The sequence below is a fragment of the Magallana gigas genome, chromosome 5 (genome assembly GCF_963853765.1).
Source record: "Magallana gigas chromosome 5, xbMagGiga1.1, whole genome shotgun sequence".
NCBI classification, from domain to species: domain Eukaryota; kingdom Metazoa; phylum Mollusca; class Bivalvia; order Ostreida; family Ostreidae; genus Magallana; species Magallana gigas.
Window position 1 is genome coordinate 51,107,842 of NC_088857.1, and position 19,949 is coordinate 51,127,790.

At 34.0% G+C, this 19,949-nt stretch overlaps 2 protein-coding genes across 12 annotated transcripts in view; both read right to left on the reverse strand.

Annotated features, from left to right (window-relative positions):
• Positions 1–97: 97 nt before the first annotated feature.
• Positions 98–3,163, reverse strand: LOC105325178 (S-phase kinase-associated protein 1). 2 transcript variants are annotated; one of them, XM_011424621.4, is made up of 5 exons: positions 3,049–3,163; positions 2,515–2,611; positions 1,389–1,603; positions 1,018–1,158; positions 98–574 (listed from the first exon to the last, which is right to left on the reverse strand). In XM_011424621.4, exons 2-5 carry the CDS (start codon positions 2,609–2,611, stop codon positions 539–541), a joined length of 489 nt encoding a protein of 162 aa, XP_011422923.1. In that variant the 5' UTR covers positions 3,049–3,163; the 3' UTR covers positions 98–538. The 2 variants fall into 2 exon arrangements, with proteins under 2 accessions (XP_011422923.1, XP_011422924.1); XM_011424622.4 differs by lacking the exon at positions 3,049–3,163 and adding an exon at positions 2,749–2,769.
• Positions 3,164–6,860: 3,697 nt separating this feature from the next.
• The window catches only part of LOC105325176 (rho GTPase-activating protein 5), a 42,324-nt gene continuing 29,235 nt past the window's right edge, over positions 6,861–19,949 (reverse strand). For 6 of the 10 annotated variants that reach the window (XM_066086255.1, XM_066086260.1, XM_066086259.1 and 3 more), the window contains 10 exons: positions 19,716–19,922; positions 18,764–18,901; positions 17,583–17,635; positions 17,322–17,468; positions 12,383–12,548; positions 12,019–12,096; positions 11,694–11,822; positions 11,044–11,076; positions 9,691–9,796; positions 6,861–9,536 (listed from right to left, as the gene is read on the reverse strand). In XM_066086255.1, coding sequence (XP_065942327.1) covers positions 9,329–9,536; positions 9,691–9,796; positions 11,044–11,076; positions 11,694–11,822; positions 12,019–12,096; positions 12,383–12,548; positions 17,322–17,468; positions 17,583–17,635; positions 18,764–18,901; positions 19,716–19,922 — 1,265 coding nt within the window. In that variant the 3' untranslated portion in view covers positions 6,861–9,328. The remainder of the gene's footprint in view (positions 9,537–9,690; positions 9,797–11,043; positions 11,077–11,693; positions 11,823–12,018; positions 12,097–12,382; positions 12,549–17,321; positions 17,469–17,582; positions 17,636–18,763; positions 18,902–19,715; positions 19,923–19,949) is intronic. The other 4 variants (XM_066086254.1, XM_066086258.1, XM_066086257.1 and 1 more) reach the window with 4 other exon arrangements.

The following is a 19,949-nucleotide window of genomic DNA, read 5'->3' on the forward strand; positions in this document are numbered from 1 at the left end:
CGGAAGACCCTAAGAAGGAGAAGAAAAAGAAAGTAGTAAACATTATGTCTATTTCCACAACACAACTGACCGGCTTTTCAAATGAAAAATAAAACAATTTGTGAGGAATTCTGCATTTTAATAACGCTTTCACACAATAAAAAGGAATATACATATTAAATATACACAACTACGGTAATTAATACTAAGTCACAATTTTTTTTATTTCAACTACCGGTATTTTACTTTCAAATGAGAACCATATTGTTCTTGGGGAAAATTCGAGGAAGGAAAATATTTGTGAGTGTCTGTGTAGAGCCAGACTTGTGAAGATAAAAGAAAACTAACAACACAAAGCATTATCACAAATAAATATCATAAAACATGATAATCAAACTCCCCCCCATTACAATTGACCATGCAATTACATCACACATCACCATGATGGGAGGGATTCAATCAAGAAGTTGACTCCACTGTCGGGACACGAGTTCTTCACATAACCCATGAAGATACTCAGAAAGTCTCTCTCTTGTATTAACGCACTATTGACAATTGTCTATTTCTCCTCACACCACTCATTCTCTTTTCGAACCTGAAGATGAAAAATCATTCAAGTGAATCATAATGAATAGCAGAGTTTACTGAATGAAAATGATGTGTATACAGAGAAATATTTGAGCCCATTTTATTTCCCTTGTCTTTGGGCTAATTTAAGATGAAGTGAATAGTAACGAGACTGAGTTATCTGTTTAATTATATTACTGTGTTTGGGAAAACTGTTCAAAAGTGTAAAGGGGCATAAATAACACAGGGCGAAAATAACCCTGTATACAGAATTGTTGATCACTATTACAGTATGAGTTTACTTCAGGGTATGAGTTTAGACAGTCAATTTGGTACTAGCTTCACAAAGAAATCTTATTTAATTTATAATGTTTCAATACTTTCTGGCTTTATGTACATTATGTAGAAATTTATTCAATTTGGCACACTATTTCAAGTATGAAGGGGGTAATATTTGTATTTTTTACTCACTTGTTCCTCCTCTGCTGGTGTGAAATCATTCTTAATGTTAAAAGTCTTCCTGATTTCCTCTGGGGATTTTCCTTTGATCATGTTGGCTACTGTTTTGCATGTGACATCAAGCAAACCTTTGATGTCCAAGTAGTTGGCAGCCTAAAATATAAAGAAATACATGAGAAAAATAACTTTTCAGTGCAAGGCAAATTCTGAAAAACAGCCTAAATTCATCATTTATAAAAGCCATTCCACAAAATTATGGAAACAATAAAAGGACAAAAAAATGCCCCCCCCCCCACCATGAAAGAAAAATTAAATGATAACTTGGTTTTGAAAATATTTTTATAACACTGTATAAGAAACCTAGTATAAACTGAGTGTCTTACTAGAATCAATTCAAAGAGGGTTCCCTGGTCAACTTTGAGGAATTCAGCGTCCCATGAGCAGATATCGTCCGTTCTCTTCTCCTTGTTTTCGTCGTCCTCGGGCGGGGGAGGGTCATCCTTGTGGTATGTACACCAAGCTATCACTTTCCTGAGGATGGCTGCGTTGACATTGGGAAGTGGGACGGGCTCTTCATCATCATCCTCTACACCAAGATCTATGGTAACAGACAACACCAGTTATAGCATACTCAAATCTTGAGTACAATAGTGTAATCTTAAAGGAGTTATAGCACATTACCAAATTATGGGGAGTTTTTTTTAATTTTCCTTGTGTATTATAGCAATTACTTCTGTTGGTTTGTTTAGTGTAAAAAAAGAAGCAATACCATATCATAATATTGATTTAAATCAAAGCCCAGATCGTAAAAACAAAATGCTAATTAGATAGCCTTTCACATGGTCACATGCAACCTTCTTCAATCAACTGAGTGTAAACAAATAGTAGGATTAGCATTATCTTCTTAAAATCTTTGACCATGGATGATATTTTTTCCAATGTTGAATAAGCAATCAAATTCATTGATGTGTAAACACAACTTGATATGGATTTTAACTGAAAATTTGGAAAAAAAAAAAAAATGTAGGCTTGGTTAAGTTGTACAATAATTTTCTTTTCTTGACATTTTTTATGAATCAGAATTAAGGTCTAAAACTCTGACACACTTGTTTTTAACACCATAACTTATTACATTCTACATGTTCTAACATTAAATACTAAATAGCTGAACTTTCATCAGCACTTTATTTCATATAACACACTGCATTAAGTTATTTTTCTCTTTAAATATTACATAGTTACAAATTTTATGGATCTGAAATTGAAAGAATATATCTTATATTCATACATTATTTGGTAGTTAATTCATAAAATCATCTCGCCAACAAAAATTTGTCCAAGTCTTTTATCTCACACATTTCTTTGGGAAAGTAAAAATAATTCATCCAAAACCCTTTTGACAGCTAGATGATGTAATTCATTTTTTATGAGTACAGAATGATTTTATATATTTTCATTTTTCAATAAAAACAATAGGTCTGTAAACACTGTAAAATGATTTCTGATTACCTTCCAGCATAGTTTTAATGGTTACAGATTGTCTTGCAATCTCCACATCTATTTCGAATACCTCTCCTTCCAAACTCTGCAACTTTATCATCGGCATCTGAACACAAAGAACACTGATTGTTATAAAAATATACAGAATGATTTCAGTCTGTAAACAAGAACAACCAGCGATGTCAACACTAGTTATAAAAGGAAACTGTTGATTTAAAAAATTAGATTCAAATGATAAATCACCTGGAAGGAAGTGTTTAAATACAAGGATTTGAAAAATCAAATTGATGTCCCCAAAAATGTACACAAGAGTAAGGTATGAGTTTTGTATTCGTATTTGATAACGAAATTACACGTTTCAGATTATGCGTCACTTGGCACTCAATCATAACTATCTTTGGTTCTTAACTCCGCCATGTTGTTGGCAAGAGAGAACACGTTTGGCGACCAAAACAATTCAAATATTTCTACGTATTTCGTTTATTTCCAAAAGTTATTCATTAAAATTTAACCAATTAAATGTAAAATATCGAATAATCTTACCCTGGCTGCCTACTGTGATTTTAAAAAAGACCAAAATTTCATGCAATTTATGCCACTTCTGAATGTATCCTATCGGATTAACAGCATTCGGTATACCTCGCGATTTTTAGTAACAGTTGCGCCAAATTACCTACTCACCCAACAGGACCCAAACGCAACTTAAAATGAAAACAAAAGGGCCTAACTGGAACTCAATCGTAGATAATGATTAAAACTATGCAATAATTAATGATTGCGTGGTTTTCAGATATAAATAAAAAAGATATGGAATTATATCAAACTGAAATTTAATGTTTTAATTTTTCATAACGCGAGAGAAAGGGGTCCAAGAGATACGGAGGTTGGGGTTCGGGACGGGGGGGGGGGGGTGTTTCCATATTTAACCATCGGGAGAGGCCTCCCACTTTTTACGCAGCAGGCATTGTTCTTGAATTTACTTATAAAAAGACTGAATTATTATAGAGATGCCCCATTCCCTACTTTTCTGGGACCTTGTAAAAAAATGTTGGAAAAATTGAATGGGAAATATAAGGAAATTAATTAACAATGAAGTTGAATTTATAGTTTAGGTATACCCCCCCCCCCCCAGCTGATTTCCATGATTAACGATGTTTTGTTTTATTCTATTATTTTTTTGTTGGCTTATCAAGAATTGTTTGACAAGTCTCTCCCCCACACACACACCTCCTCCTCCGCTTTCCAAAACGATCTTACGTGTCTGAATTTAATAAGTTTGAAAAGATACCCCTCCCTCTAGATCCGTGTATGATGTATAAACAATCGGCTTCTTTGGGATATTTAGTACATTTTAAACATGTTGTACATAATCAATTATTTTTACGGATATTAACCTAATCATAGATTAATGACTACCATTTGAAATTGTCAAGATATTGGGTGAACTCTTCATGCCAAAAGTAGTTTAACCTTTTACTTTGACATTATAGGCTGATTAAACTACTGAAGTCATTGAACTGCTTATTAAATTCTACAAAGGTATAGCAATTTTGAACTCAGTCAAGTAAAGGATTCTAAACATCACTGATTGGGTGGCCCTTACTAAAGTCTACCACTAGCTTGATTCTTTGATACCTAAAAAATCAATAGATGTATTAATGATATAAAAATCATTCTTTTTGGGAACCATGTACTTTATTTTATTTTTATTTTTATAATTCTAATTAAATTGAATGACGTCATTTTAAACGATTTATTACGTTAATCCTACTTATTTCATGCACTGATGTATCAATTAATATACCCGGTATCTTTGATTTATAAGTGCATGACACATTAATCCATTCAAAAATTCCTAATGCAAGCAGTGAAAGCTGGTAATAGAATTTATATGTATAATTCAAATGATGAAGGAAATGAGAAATTAACATACAAATTAATTAATTGTATTGTTTATTTAATGTATTTTATAATAATTTCTGCGCTTGTCGATAGAAGTACATGTATTCATCATACATGTATTAAGACCACGGGCACCTAAACTATGTAAGTAAGTAATTTATTTATTTATAGTGACATGTGTAGACATTTCCAAGTGTAATATTAACAACAGTCAGCATAGATTAAACACCCGGCCCGTCGGGCTTATATGCCACTTTGAACACATAATACATGAAAAAAGAAAAGAAAATAATACAGTATCAAGCGGTAAACAAAGATATGATTGAAAATATACATGTATGAGTATAAAACTTTCTTCAGTACCTTGAGTTTGCATAGTTTATATAATTCGTATGTATATATACCACTAATCCAACATTTTTCTGATTTTTTGGCGGGAATACTTTCCTGAAAATGGTCTATCACATCAGAGACATAAATAACAAATGTTATTAATGTCTCTGATAACATTGTCTATTTGATGTAATAATTTTACAATTTTGTCATGTTTCACAGCTTTGCCTTTTACCGATATAGTGTATTTTATGACATAGGTACGAGTCATGATCGACAATTCAAGAGTGTAAGATGATTACATCAATATGATAGAATCCAAACATTTCCAAGAAATTATTCCCGCCAAAAAAAAAAAAACATAAGAAGAGATGGTTTAGTAGAATCCATACTTTATTTATTTAGGTACATCTGTGAGTAAATGACTAAAAAACTTCGATACGCAAAGGAACACATTATCATTACCATATATTTACATTTTCCAGTGTCTTTGCCTGTGATAACGCTACGTATCGATTTTGTACTATATAACCCATAAAACAAATGACGCCAAATCGAGGCGCCAGCGGGGTTTGCTTATTAATATTTAACTATTCAATCGTACGATGGTTCAAAATTTTATAAATATAAGTAATAAGGAATCAGTCTTTGAATATTATGAGGTGATAATTTCGGTCGGGGCGTGATCAAATCTATCATAAAGCCCTTCGGGCTTTATTGGATTTGATCACGCCCCGACCGAAATTTTCACCTCATAATACTCAAAGAATGATTCCTTATTCCTTATATAAACTTTTAATGGGCAAAAACCAATTAATTGATGGTAAGAGATAGACTGGTTTAGAAGTGACTATGGTGTTCGTGTAAGGATTTGACCATTGCAAAGGCATAAAGCGCGTCCAGAAAAAAAAAATCGCCGTCGCACCGAGACAACTTTGCACCGCACGCCATCGCGCTTTCATAAATTCAAACACACACTGTTACGACTTTTACGCATTAACGGGATGCACGGCTCGTCGTATAACATTGCGACGGTGAGTTGTGTGAAGTAGTGTTAGCGTGACGCCATTTTATATAGAGCGGTGTTGGCGCAGCGGTGTGTTGTGTGAAACGGTGCAAGCGTGACGTCATGTTATATAGAGAGGTGTCGACTCAGTGGTGTGTTGTGTGACAGTTGTGTGAAGTGGTGTTAGCATGACGCCATGTTATATAGAGCGGTGTGATGTACGTGTGACAGCGCAACGGAGAGTTGTGTGAAGTGCATGGTGCTAGCGTGACGTCATGTTATATAGAGCGGTGTCATCTCAGTGGTGTGTTGTGTGACAGTTGTGTGAAGTGGTGTTAGCATGACGCCATGTTATATAGAGCGGTTTTAGAGCAGTGGTGTGATGTACGTGTGACAGCGCGACGGCGTGTTGATTTTTCCCTATGCACCGGTGAGCTTCCTCAAATGAGCTTAATCGACCACCATAGGATCAAGCTGCAAGATGTACGATTTTTTACGTATGAGATAAGAATTAGATATCAAGCAATTTCTACTTTCTGAATTTTGAATGCATCAGTTAAAGATGGTATGCGTGATCAACCTTGTCACAAGCGTATGGCCTTGGCATTTCATACTTTATATTCCTCTTCTTTGTTTCACTCAATTTCAACATACATGTATTTCTTGCAACCTTGAAAGATACATAATCGATGGAGTTCAGAATTTTCTTTCTTGGATTGGCTTTCTATATCATACTGATTTCCTAATCAATTACCGTATTTTACGAAAAGCACGGCTTTTTATTAGGCAGTTGATAATGGATATTCCTATTATATTTAACTGTTACCATGTGTCAATTTCAAAGAGAAATTCAGATAGAAATATTAATAAGTTCAAATTCACTTCATTAGAAGCACCCATTCACTATTAATCAGAGTGGATTTAGTTATGAGATGGTATATATTTGATTGGTGACACATATAAAACATAAACGTTTAATCAATTTCAAAGAAATGTAATCTAAAAGCTTCCTGCTGGGCCTTCTCCAACAGAAATTCATATGGATCACGACTTCTTCCCTGGGATCCATTAAAACTTTATTTGGCATTAAAGAATTAATGAAGACAGAGGTGAATAAATTATTGACATTTTATTGAAGTATTGTACATCTCTGTGTAAAGCAAATTAAATAGCAGCAGTGGAAAAACCATTCAACGACTGGTACAGACCATGATTACCGTGGGTAGACTGACCCATAGGACAGCCCGCCAAGGGCCGTCATACAGAATGTTTAACCAATCAAAATTTACAAAGGCAAGCTTGGTATACTTGGTTAGATATACATACATAATTATATTCTGTTCTTTAAGTTTTGCATTTGGCCCAATTTTCATATTTAGTAAGACACAGAAAATGCCTCCAGTGTTTGGTATCACAACCCTGCAAAGAGATCCTTGTCGATTCCTACAAACTTCTCAACATTTCAATTATTTTTTCTTGGGGTTTGAAGATCACACCTTTGGTGAAAGGTTTCTGTTACGTACATTAACCTGAGCAAAATATTGTACAGGAAATAATCATATATCACCTAGTAGCTATAGCAACTTGATTAACTTAAATACACCAAAATCCACGGACTGCGGTAACTCAGAAATTGTAAAAGAGTTACGTTACCAGTGAACTTAATATTCATAATTCGATCAGAGAATTTCTAGAACATCAGTAGGTTAATACACAAGTTGAATATCTTGCAGCGTAAACAATAAATCATCATAGAATGCAATACAATTGTACACGCATAACATTGGCATTCTACATGTATAAGATTGTAATAGTCAATGGTCCACTACTTCAAAGATATGAAACAAAAAAGAAGAGTGTCTGTTGGATGATACATGAAGTCCCCCCTCCACAGGTTGGGCAATGAACACTGTGTCCTCAAACACACAATGCGGTAGAAAGACACATCAACTTTTGGACTAGAGAGTTTCAGGGGGAACAATGAAATTTCAAGTCATGATGCATTCACTTTGTCATTGCATATTATAACAGTAACTGCTTGTTTTCCCAATTATTTGGTTCTGTTGAATCATCTGAGTGACAATTATATGGTTCATTTGGCATTATTCAGTCATACACAGATTTTACCATACGAATGATGGAGAAAAAATATTCTCCCTTCACTCTTATGCACAATAGGAGTCTACATTACTTTTAATATTCTTGAATGCCTTTTATAAATTACAATTTTTTCATGATTTGAAACTTTGACCATTAGAGCTAACTTCAAGGAATAACAGTGATGACCCGAATACACGTCCAACTATTTTGACTTAGAGTGTGTATTACATAAGGGGCTATCATTTATAAGCAGGCATTATATAATATAAATATGTAATGATAATAAATACAATTAACTGGTGTAGTCATCCAATTTTACACAAATTAATTTGGTTTTATAAGGTGTCATATATAAATAAGTACAGGTAAAATTATAATTCATGATAAAATGTACTCAACATGGAGTTTTTACACATTACACTTATGATCCATATTTGATAACTTAATTATGAAAAAAATCTATACTTGAAGCCCTTTGAGGATATATAGGTAAAAGTCTGATAAATTTAAGGAAAATGAAAGTAACATAACACACTGTAATGAAAGAAAAAATTTTCTGTGGGATTTGTACTAGGATGAATTGGTGAAAAATCAGCATTTTCTTCCACCTTGAAATACAGTAAATATAGATAGAGAAAATATTTGTTTCAAATAAAGAAGATCATCACTGACTGCACATTTAGGGTTTTGTCATGTAGCAATGTTTCAGGTTTTTTCACTCAAGGTAAATAAAATAGAAATTGATTCTCCCAAAAATAACAGTTTCATAATGAGTTAAAATAACATAGTATAAGACACAGATATCACAAAAATCAACATTGTAAAATCACAGCTGAACAAAAAGTTTCTCTAACAAAACAGTAGAATGTCAAAATAACAGTTCATTTTAAAAAATGGTTTCCAAGTTTGTGGTTAGCTTCACACAATGACTATAATACAACTTGATATCCAGAAGTGGTGACCACTTGCTTATCTCCCTTTAACAACACTCTCACTATTTCAGGATTGCATACATCTTAAATTTGGACAAATAGTACACTAAATATTCACTCTGACTATATGCAAAAAGAAAAAAAGAAAAAAAAGAAAGAGAGGCGGAATATTTCGTATCACTGACAACAAAGCATCATTTGCCCTACTTCTTTTGCAACATTCTCTCATACACATATTATGCACTGGTATATTGGCCCACTAAAATTGTAAATAAAACACTATACAGTTAATGAACAAGAAAATGCCTCCGTGACTCGTGCCAACCTGTTAGCTGCCAGAATGCCTTCTGGTGCTGGTCCGCCATTGTATGGCATGCAGGCCCGGCCTGCTTAGCTGGCAATCAGTCCCCGTTCTCTGCACTCATCTCTCAGCACAGGCAAGGCCACATGTTAACGTATAATGTCTCTCCGTTACTGCACTCTACAGTGATATGAGCTAAATAATCAGGCAAAAGGGTCTCTGTGTCGGATAAACACTAGCCCACCCTCATCACACCACCTCCGAGATTTCATCCTCCCCGTGGAAAAAGAAACCGCACTGCTCTATAAGAGTCTGGACTATAATGGCCGGCAGCCTAGTCATCTGTGTCATGTCCGTGTAAGTCTTACCGGTAAAGTCGATTCTTAGGAGGGTGGGCCACAAACAGATGGCCAGGTTTGAACTGTTCATGTTATGGGTAGATTTGTGTTGGCTAACTCTACAAAATACAACAAACAGTTGTGTAAGTACCAAAAAGACACGTTTAGCTATATACTTGTAAAACTGTAAAAACGCTATCTTCAATGTTCTGTGTTATGTATTATAATAGAGTTTTCAATCTTAGTTAATTCAAACTTTTAACAAAATATTACCTCTTCAGATGAGTAATAAAATATTTTAGCACTTCATAATTTGTAGGATAAATCTTCTTGAGAACACCCCTCAAAGCCAGTAACTTGGAGCTCTTGTCAGGCATACCTTAAATATGAAAATTAAAAACAATTAATATCCTATCATCAGAAAACCAGAATTTAAGGTATGACACATCAGGTTATTTAGTGGTATATGATTATGTTTTTGTTTCCCCAAATTCTTTTTCTGTGATATTTATTATGAATGGGCACATAATATTTCTGAATATAAGTTGTATTTGTAGAAGAGTAAAACGTGAAAAATGACATGTGATGTTGCACATTTTGTCATGAAACCATTTATTCATATAAAAAAAGTCTCTGATGCATTAGTATGGTGTTAATACATGCAAATTTTCCATAAATGGAGCTAATTGTACATGAACAGTGAACAATAGACTAGAAAATCAGGTTTCTACCACTCTATGAAGTTTCAGTTTTTTCATTATTTTTGTATTGTTTTTGCTTTATGTAACAAATACACATAACAAAATTTAACAAAATCAGCTTTTCTCTCTCTTGTTCCATATATTACATACCAAAAACATTTTAAAGTGTTAAATTTGAAATTTAAAAAACCCCAGTAGATAAATGTCTTGAATCCCAAACCATTCTACAATCCAAGATGTTAGTCGCGGTACTGAAGAGTGCTGATGATTAATACATGAAGATGGAGCTTATATGATGTCTGGAATTAATTAACATTACACCATCTAGGGTCAAGGTCACTCAGAAAAGGTCAAGGGGAACATCTACTAAACAGACGTTTCATTTTTTGAACATAAATATAAAAAAAAATCTTTTTAATCCATAAGTATCTTAAAATTAAATTATCAAAATAATATAATCTGTTCAAAGTTATTATACACTCTTTATATATTGAGGTTCAAAGTTATGAAAAATGAAGAGCATTTAGATAGGTGTGCTTACTTGATCTTTGGCAGACAGAATACATGTAGAATCAAAGGTGAAATGTAAGAGAGATATACTGTCAAACAGATTATCATACTCATGCATAGCAGAAAATTTATTCACTGGTTTTGAGACGAGCAGATTTGGATCGCATTGAGAAAATACACAATACACACATTTTACATGTATATACTTGTAATATATGTAAAAACCATGTTCACTAATTATATATTTTGAATGACAATGGGAAAATTACAGATTAATGACTAAGATGACCATGGGAAACTTGTTATTAGTGTCAGTGCTGAGAAAAATAATGAAGCAATAAGCACACAGGCAGACACGCCAGATGTGACCTCTAAGATGACCTCAAGCTGAATTGTGATTGGTTGATATTTTTACCTTCCGACTCATCATCTGGCTCAGTAATATTTGCTGTAAAGTGTACACAACAATTAAACAACACTCTATCTATAAGAAGATGCATTAAGTCTCCTGACTTTAATATCATACCTAACACTGAAAAATCCACTCAATTAACAATAGTCATTCAACAAATGCATTCACCAAGAAAACATCAAAATTGAATTGAATCATTGAATCAATACAACATTTGTAATTGTCAAATTTACCATATTCTTCAAATGTCTCTTTCATAACTAGAGAGATGTGCATGCAGCATTGACTGATCACAAACTTTTACTTAGCAGTTTTTGGTGATATAACTGTCTAGGCTTCATCCTCAAATCTCATGTTTTAAGGGCCACCAAAATTCAATGAATGGTTATTTTAAATTGAAAGATCACCCCTTTATTTTACATTCACCCATACAAACCCACAACAAAAATTACTCTTGGGTCACTAAAAGTATTTAAAAAGTTACAATTTAAAGCCTATTTCGTTCCAAAAATCATCTCAATTCAAAACGGTAAGATAAGTCTTATCTCAGATCATGGTCTTGGGGCCTGGAGAACCTAGGCAAGTGCCCTGACTGACATACAACAGACTGTGTAACACAGAGTATAACCAGTGGTCAGTAAACGGTCACCCACCTGCTGCCTCCAGGAGCTCGTCGTGTAGACTCGGGGGAATCAGGGGCTCGGTGTCGTTGAAGAAGTTCTTCAGCACTGTCGCCACAGCGTTGACCTGGATGTCCAGCGTGTGGATGTCCAGCGACGGATCTGAAATTGACAGCTCACTATAATACGGTGCCTTCCCTAACAAATCTCTACACAGGGGTTTGTTAATATGCAGTTTTTTTTATATAACTTAAGGATATATCTACATTTATTATAACTCTGATTTGCTCTGAGATTATCTGCATATTATATGAAGCTTTCCTTGTTCTTTTATTTCAGAATCACATAAATTACATACCCTCCTGTAGTTTACCCTGGAGTAGTTCCACTTGCAGCTTGTTGCCAGGGATTCGATAAATACCCTCTGTATTCATACCTGACACACACAAATTGAGAATGAAGTTATAATTCCGGATTTCATTATATTTTCTAGACAATAAAATTTCAATGTAATACAGCCTAAAATTTGAGGGCTGACCTTGAACTATTTACAAATGACCTTGACCTTTAGTTTTTAAGATAATTTAAAACTGACAAACAAAAATAAGTCTCTGATCTTCAATCATGCTCAACAGCAGGGACAGTTAAACAGAAAACTGAATGCATGAACATTTCCTCAGCATAAAATCTCCCCCATTTGAATGTTTTCCCCTTGTACCCACCTTCATTGTCTATGAACTCTACACAAGTCTCCACAAACTGGGGCAGGGAGGGGTTGTTGCTGGACATGGGGAACTCGCTGAGCTTACACCCGCTCTCCGACGTCCCCGGCCGACCGTCTTTCTTCTTCTTCTTCTGGGCTTTCTGTTGCTCCTTCTGTTTTCTCTCCTGTAAGTCAAAAGAAAGGTTCAAATAAGTAGATATCATTAAGTTAAGAATTGTCACAGAGTTTCTATGAAAGAGACTCCAAAATTATTATCCCAATACTGTTTTGGGTATCATAAAATGCCAAATAGCCATGGCCCAGAAATGAGGCACTTTTACAAGTACATCACATGTAAACCCAAGCACTTGGTGAGGAGACCAGAATGTGAACTTACTGACAGTGTTAACAATTAAAAAAATCAATATTTTTGCACTCATTTGCACTGCCTGGTACAATTGTAAGCATTTTTTTTATAAGCCCCATTTAGAATAGTTTAAAATTTTGTTTACAAAACACTCTTGCTAAGATAAATTCATGAATATTTAGAAGGTTACAGGTGATTTGCCCCATATAAAGACTCATTCCAACTTTGAGATGAGTAAGACTTTGATATCTGGTAACAAAAATGTCAATAACCTTTTTAAAGCATTATTGCTAATAAAATATGAACCAATAAGTACAATGAAATTTTACTTTTGTTTATAATATATTCTGATAACTTTTTTTATTCTTTGGAAAAAAGACCAACTTTGTGTAATTTGGTGAAAGTTTATAATCTTTTGGGAGAATTTGTAGGAAAACATTATATATTTTTTTATTACATTATTAGCCTAAAACCAGACCAAGGTTTAAATCATTTATACATTGAATTATCACACACAAAAAAATCAGCAACTGAACTCTTACATTAATAATCTATATACCATATATTCTCCTGGCCCTACCTGATTATTATCTAATTGTGTGGAACTTTTCACGACGGTAGAGTAGGGCATCACGGTGACAGAAGCTGTGCACCCCATCCTGCTACCCCCCTCTGTCACAGGTACAATGTATATACCTTTACCTTCCAGTAAACTAGAACTATAATCAATTCAATGGTCAAACAAACTCATAAGTTCTTTCCATTTCTCTTCCTGTTTGAATTTGTGCACAATAAAAAACAGAGTATGTTACTTGGCACACGAGTTCCATGCCTGGGTAACGTGCAGTCCTATTTAATTAACTCAACAATAGCCGGCACGTACACTACCCTCCAACAATAGCCAGCATGTACACTAGCGTCCAACAATAGCCAGCATGTACACTAGCCTGTACACTACACTTCAGGGTCTGACAGAGTAAACAATAAAGTCATCTTCAGGTATCCAAGAAATATATGTCGTAGTGTACACTGATGAACTCCTCCTATTTATCACGGCACCATGTTTCATATTGATACACCTCTCACTGGAAATGATTAGGGCCTCAGTGTACAAATAAAACAGAACAACAAATTTATCACCTGGAGATTTAAATCCATAAAGCCTTGCATTGCTATATTTTCTGTTTAGTCAGAACTAACAGGTCTGTGTATTGATCCCACTGACATTTTAAACCTACCTGTAGTTGGCTGTGATAGGACTTGTACAAGGGTAACACAACCCTGATCGGACCCTAGGGTAAGGGGTGGTACTAATACAGTGGGAATGACTGATTTATATTCTGGTTTACATTATGCAGCATTGTTATAAATGGTAATTCCCTGCATTCAATTGCAATGTATACAATGCGCTGGGTTTAATTGTTCTCAGAGTTGATGCTAACAATAACATGCACCACCACACACATACAGATTGTGAGTACAGGGAAGTGCAGATACAGAGAATCAGTAGAAACATCTAATTTATCTCCTCAAATCTTAAACTATTGTCTTCTGGGAATCAATAATTACAATTAAAGTCTAAACAAAAATCACAGGAAGTGCACCATCCATAAAAACACTAGGTACATAGCTGTTGACCCATATGTACAAACATGTAGAAACATCTCTTATACAATTTTTATTCTCATGGAAATCTTCACCTTTTGTCACCTCAATATGACCTTTTTGGATCAGATATGCTTTTCCTATATACCTAATCAATAACCAATAGCTTTAATTGACAGGAAGTAGACAAGAATTAAATGGCTGACTGATCTTTCTGTAGTGATTTATCTAATCCAGCTGAACCAAGCCAATAATGATGACTTGTGGTAATTCTACAAGATGATGTTTCCCCTTCAGTAATTCCTTCCCCATCACAAGAGAAGCATAATATTCAGTGGTAACAATGGTTTACATCAAGTTAATCTGTTTTCATTGGTAAAAGGATTTAAAGTGTGAATGACCCTGGGAACAAAATGCAAGGTTGTTCTTTTACCAATTAGACAGCACTTTAATCTTAATCACGATACAGTAGCTACGATTGGATTCTGACGGTACACACAGAGAAAGAAAATACATTCATTATTCATATCATTCAAAATCCAACCCTGTAAACCAATTTACTTTTCATTTACTACACAAATCATGATTTAATATTTTAAAACACAAGGTATTATCTTCACTAAACATAGGTAATCACAGATTACAAAGCTCACCGAGACGAGACATCACCCTTATGAGACCACCTTTATCATATTAAATGAAAATCATCCTTTATGATCTTGGATATTCATGGATTCTGTTTTGACACAATATCGTATATCATCAGTTAATAAATTGTATGATAATCATATGTTCATATGTTAATCAATACAATAATATAAAATTAAATATTGCATCCTATCATATCTACAACATATATCATATAATACAATAAAATACCATAATAAACAATGAGATATGATATTGTAACGTATGGTATGACATTGTATTGTGTTATACGTTATTGTATTTGATCACATTATACAATATCATAATTAGCTGCAATAATGTAGCCCTCTCCCGATTTTTTTTTTTTTTTTTTGGGAGAGGGCTACAACTCCATAGGATCTCCGTAATGGTGCAAGTGCGGGAGTGATTCACTCCCGCAACAATTTCGTCTCAAATCGTATATAGATGACAATAACATTTGCATTTCTTACCTGAACTCAAACATTGTAGATGTCTATGGCATAAATTAATCCAAAAATATTAAGTATAGTCCATATATCGGTTATTTTTCGTGTTTGTCAACAACACAAGTTGAATTTGTCCGCCATGTTTACTGGTCTTATTTTTGGACAGCCAATGAGAATTCAGGAGCGGATCTTGAACTGAATATAGGAATTCCCCTATTATAAACATAATTAACGCGGTAAATATGAATTTTCCATTATATACCGTTTCCTTAAATGATATCTTAGTGATAGAACGAGGTAAGATCGATTATCTACACTGACATTCACGTTATCAAGCCCATTAAAACTCCAAGCGTAAATCCCATAAAATCACGCGAGAACTGTCATGGCTGATGAAAAAGACGACTGGTAAACATGCTGATGTGTTTTATCTGGTTTTGATTTATATACGGCTAGTTTGTTCAACCTGAATTAAAAAATCATTTTATCTAAAGAAGGTCAAATGTAAAATCGATCTTTTCAGACCGAAGTCAGTCGCATTAAAAAATTAATTTTGCACCATTACGGAGATCCTGTGGAATTGTAGCCCTCCCCAGTAAACATCAGATATAAAAAATCGGAGAGGGCTACATTATTGCAGCTATATCATAATATATAAAACAATATAGTATTATATTACAATATCATATAACCTAATACATCATAACATTGAAACATATGATATTATATTGTATAATATAGAATGATATTGTATGATGCTGTATCTGTTTGGAAACATAATATGATATTGTATCATATGATACAATATAATTTGATACAACATTGTATCATGTCAAATGATACAAAATTATGTGATAAAGTAAAATATATAATACAACATTATATTATATATATTGTATCATATGATACAATAATATATTTTACAATATCATACAATACAATTTCATGTGATGTGATAATATATCATATTATAAACCAATATCATATTATACAATATCGTATGATACGATATTATATATTATAACAGTATCATATTATACAATTTCATGTGATATAATTCTATATACAGAAACTAATATCATATTATACAATATCGTATGATACAATATTATAGAATATACAATATTGTATCATAGGATATAATATAATATTTTGCAATATCTTATGTAATAGTAACATGTGATAAAATAATAAATTAATAATACAATATAATATTATACAATATTGTATCATAATATACAATACTATACATAACAATATCATGTTACAATATCATAAAATATAAAAAAAATTGATTCAATATCATATCGCATCATATCACTTTTTATAATATTACATATGATATTATATTGTATCATATTAAAGAATATTGTTTCATACCATACAATACTATATCATAGGAATCATGTTATATCATTTATCAACAAACACATCTATCTATCTTCGTCTCGGTGAGCTAAAAACAACAAGAAAACCTATCAAAGTCTATTTTGTTGTATGATCATCATACAAGGTTGATTGAACCCTCTGACTTTTTGAAATGGTTACTGTTAGTTCTGGACATTTTAATCACCAACAAACACACTGAAAAGAAGTCGACTAGTGGTATCATAGCCATATAACTGTAGCACTATTGAAAAAGAATGCAAAGATGTGGCTCTGTACACGCAAACCTTTCAATTCACAGCAAACAAAAATGTTTAATAGTTCATTGGTACTTCTAAAGTTTGAGTAAAGCACCATCGATGTGCTTCACATGATTTACAAATGAATAAAGAGTAGAATGCCCATTACGAGACCCACCTCCTCTTCCTATCTCTAGTGCTTTACAGGTTTACATCAATGTATACAAAGAAGTTTTTATTCCATACCTCCTCTTTCTGCCTCCTCCTTTCTCCGTCCTTGAACTTCTTCTCCTCCTTTCTACGGTTTTTCTCGGGTTTCAGGGTCCTGAACTTGGTCATCCAGCTTCCACTGTCGTTCAGGTCATAGTCCCCGTCCGCGCTGGAAAACCCACCCTGTAAAAGCCCACTCAAACATCTCACAATAATTGAAAATCAGGTCAAAGTCACAAGTTTACACAAATAACACTAGTAAGGGAAAATATGAAAACAGTAGTATTTCTGACTTACCCTTGGCATGGTACTGGAGTATTCTTTGGTCATTTCAAAATCTGTAAAGTTTCCTGTGAATTTTAGATCAAGTAATTATAAATTGATACTCTGGTACAGTTGTAACATTTTTTTCATTCAATCAGACATGGTTTTTTTTTAATGATAGGGTTCAAAAATGAAATGATAACAAGGAGCATTGAACAAACAAAAAACTTAGCTTATCTAAAATTAAATCATCTTATTACACTGAAAATAAAGAATGATGTTTTTTGTACAAATTTTGAAAACAATATAACTCTGAAACACACTAAAATAGTTAGGCACACATAGGTGGACTAAGAAAATACACCAGCACCTCTTGGCCTCAAATAGGAGTCTTGTACTTATCAAGAAAAAAGGCGTTTATTAGAAAAACTGAATGTGTTTTCAGGGATCACGTTTATTATATACAAGTTTTGCTTATTTCTGAAATATTCAATCAGGTATAGAGTCAAAGGAAATATTCTATAGAATGCCATCATAAAGATGAAGCTGTTCTGAAGCAAAACACTGCAGCAAGCTCGAGATGCAATGGTGAGGATATACAAGCTTTATATACTGAAGCAACAGCCTTATGACAATGGTTTAACTGTGTTAAAAGCTAAATGTAGTACAAGTAATATCATGTAAGGCTAGGCTACATTTGGTGTCAATTAATTGACTGAAAACAACAGAATGTGTCCTCTCTCCATTGAAATCATACAGATAGGTCCAACGTCAACATCAACATCAACCATTAAATACCGGTAGCTATAAAATATGATCATCTATAAAACTTCCCCACTCCTTCTTCATTACTTATCTGTTAACACCTTGTTTCCCATCTGAAAATGACATTTTTACCCCCCAAAAATCGAAAGAATCTTCCCCTCTCATTTTATCTACTCTCTCCCTATCCAATCTAATAAAGCAACCCTCTACACCCTCTGATGTTTGTCTTTTCCTTTACCAAACTTTTACTCCCCTCACTAATTAATACCTTCCATTACCAACTTGAACACCATCAATATTATTACACTTGATCAAACTTCTACCTCTTCCTACCTAAATATCAGTCCCAGTTCAACCCATTATCACATCCTAAAACTGCCTCCTTTCCTACGACCTTCCCATCCCACAATACTCTATTTTGGACAACATCAATTTTGACTGGGAGGTACCTGGAGAGGACTGGGGACTCATAATACAATTGTCAGTCACCCCGTGCCACTTCCTTTGCTTTATCATGCATTTCTTCAGTGGTGTTTTGGACATCTCGTCCCCCGTTCCTTCACTTTCTGTCGGGGAGTCGCTCCGCTCTGTTCAGTGAGAAAAGCTCTGGTCATTCTAAATAAAGCGTTAGGAGCATGCTGGCTATTCCCACGAAGAACACCTGACCTATATAGCTGACTTACATTTGTTTCTGAATAAACATTTCATTTACACACTTTTTTGTAAGCCAAGCAAATTATTGCAAAGGCATGCAAATGTTATATAGAAAAAAAAATCATTTTGACCATTTTATCATTGGGTGTATATTGCTCAAAAAGTCCTAACTTATTACTTTCATTTTTGGGGGGGGGGGGGTGTTGATTTGCTGCATGTATTTATGTGCATGTAGGCTTATACAGTGTAGATTAATTCATCCTAAAGCTTGGTATAAGAAGTAAAGACTAAGCTACAGATGTTTTAATCATTTAGGCAGCAAGTGTAACACAAGAGTCAATATACAAAGACATATGTGGAAAGCTGTCTGTATTCATCCCACTGACTGTCTTATCGGCTTATTAGTTATCACCTGTCTTACAATATCAATTGTACATTTGAATATAAATCTGTCATAAATTTTATATGATATAATGAACTATTTACACAAAGTCAATTTCAAGTACCAGATGCATTGTGTCTACAGAGGTCATTGTTGTGACCAAAAGGCTCATCCATTAGGTTCTCTTGGTTCTATAGGGATCATTCATTTTATACACTAAAGAAAAGCTCTCAGAGGTTTATACAGTAAATAGAATGAAAACAGAACACACCAAGTTCAAATCACCCAGTGAATAGTAAGGTAAATATGAAAGCGAAGTGGAATTATAAAAGCCCGATACACATATATTGCTCTGGTTGCCTTACCCCGGTTATCCCTGCGCCTGTTCCCCTGCGGTCGTTCGTCCGTGTACACGGGGATAGTGTACACACGGCCGTCCTGCTGCTTCTGCTTCGTCTTCTTTTTATGTGGCGTTGGTTTTCGGTTCACTCTGCTGTAGATAGAGTCTTTCTCTCGCTTTTCTCGCTCCAGCGAACTGAACTCTTCAGAGTCATCCGATTCTTGAGCTTTCTCTAAAATGATATCACAGAATCTTCATA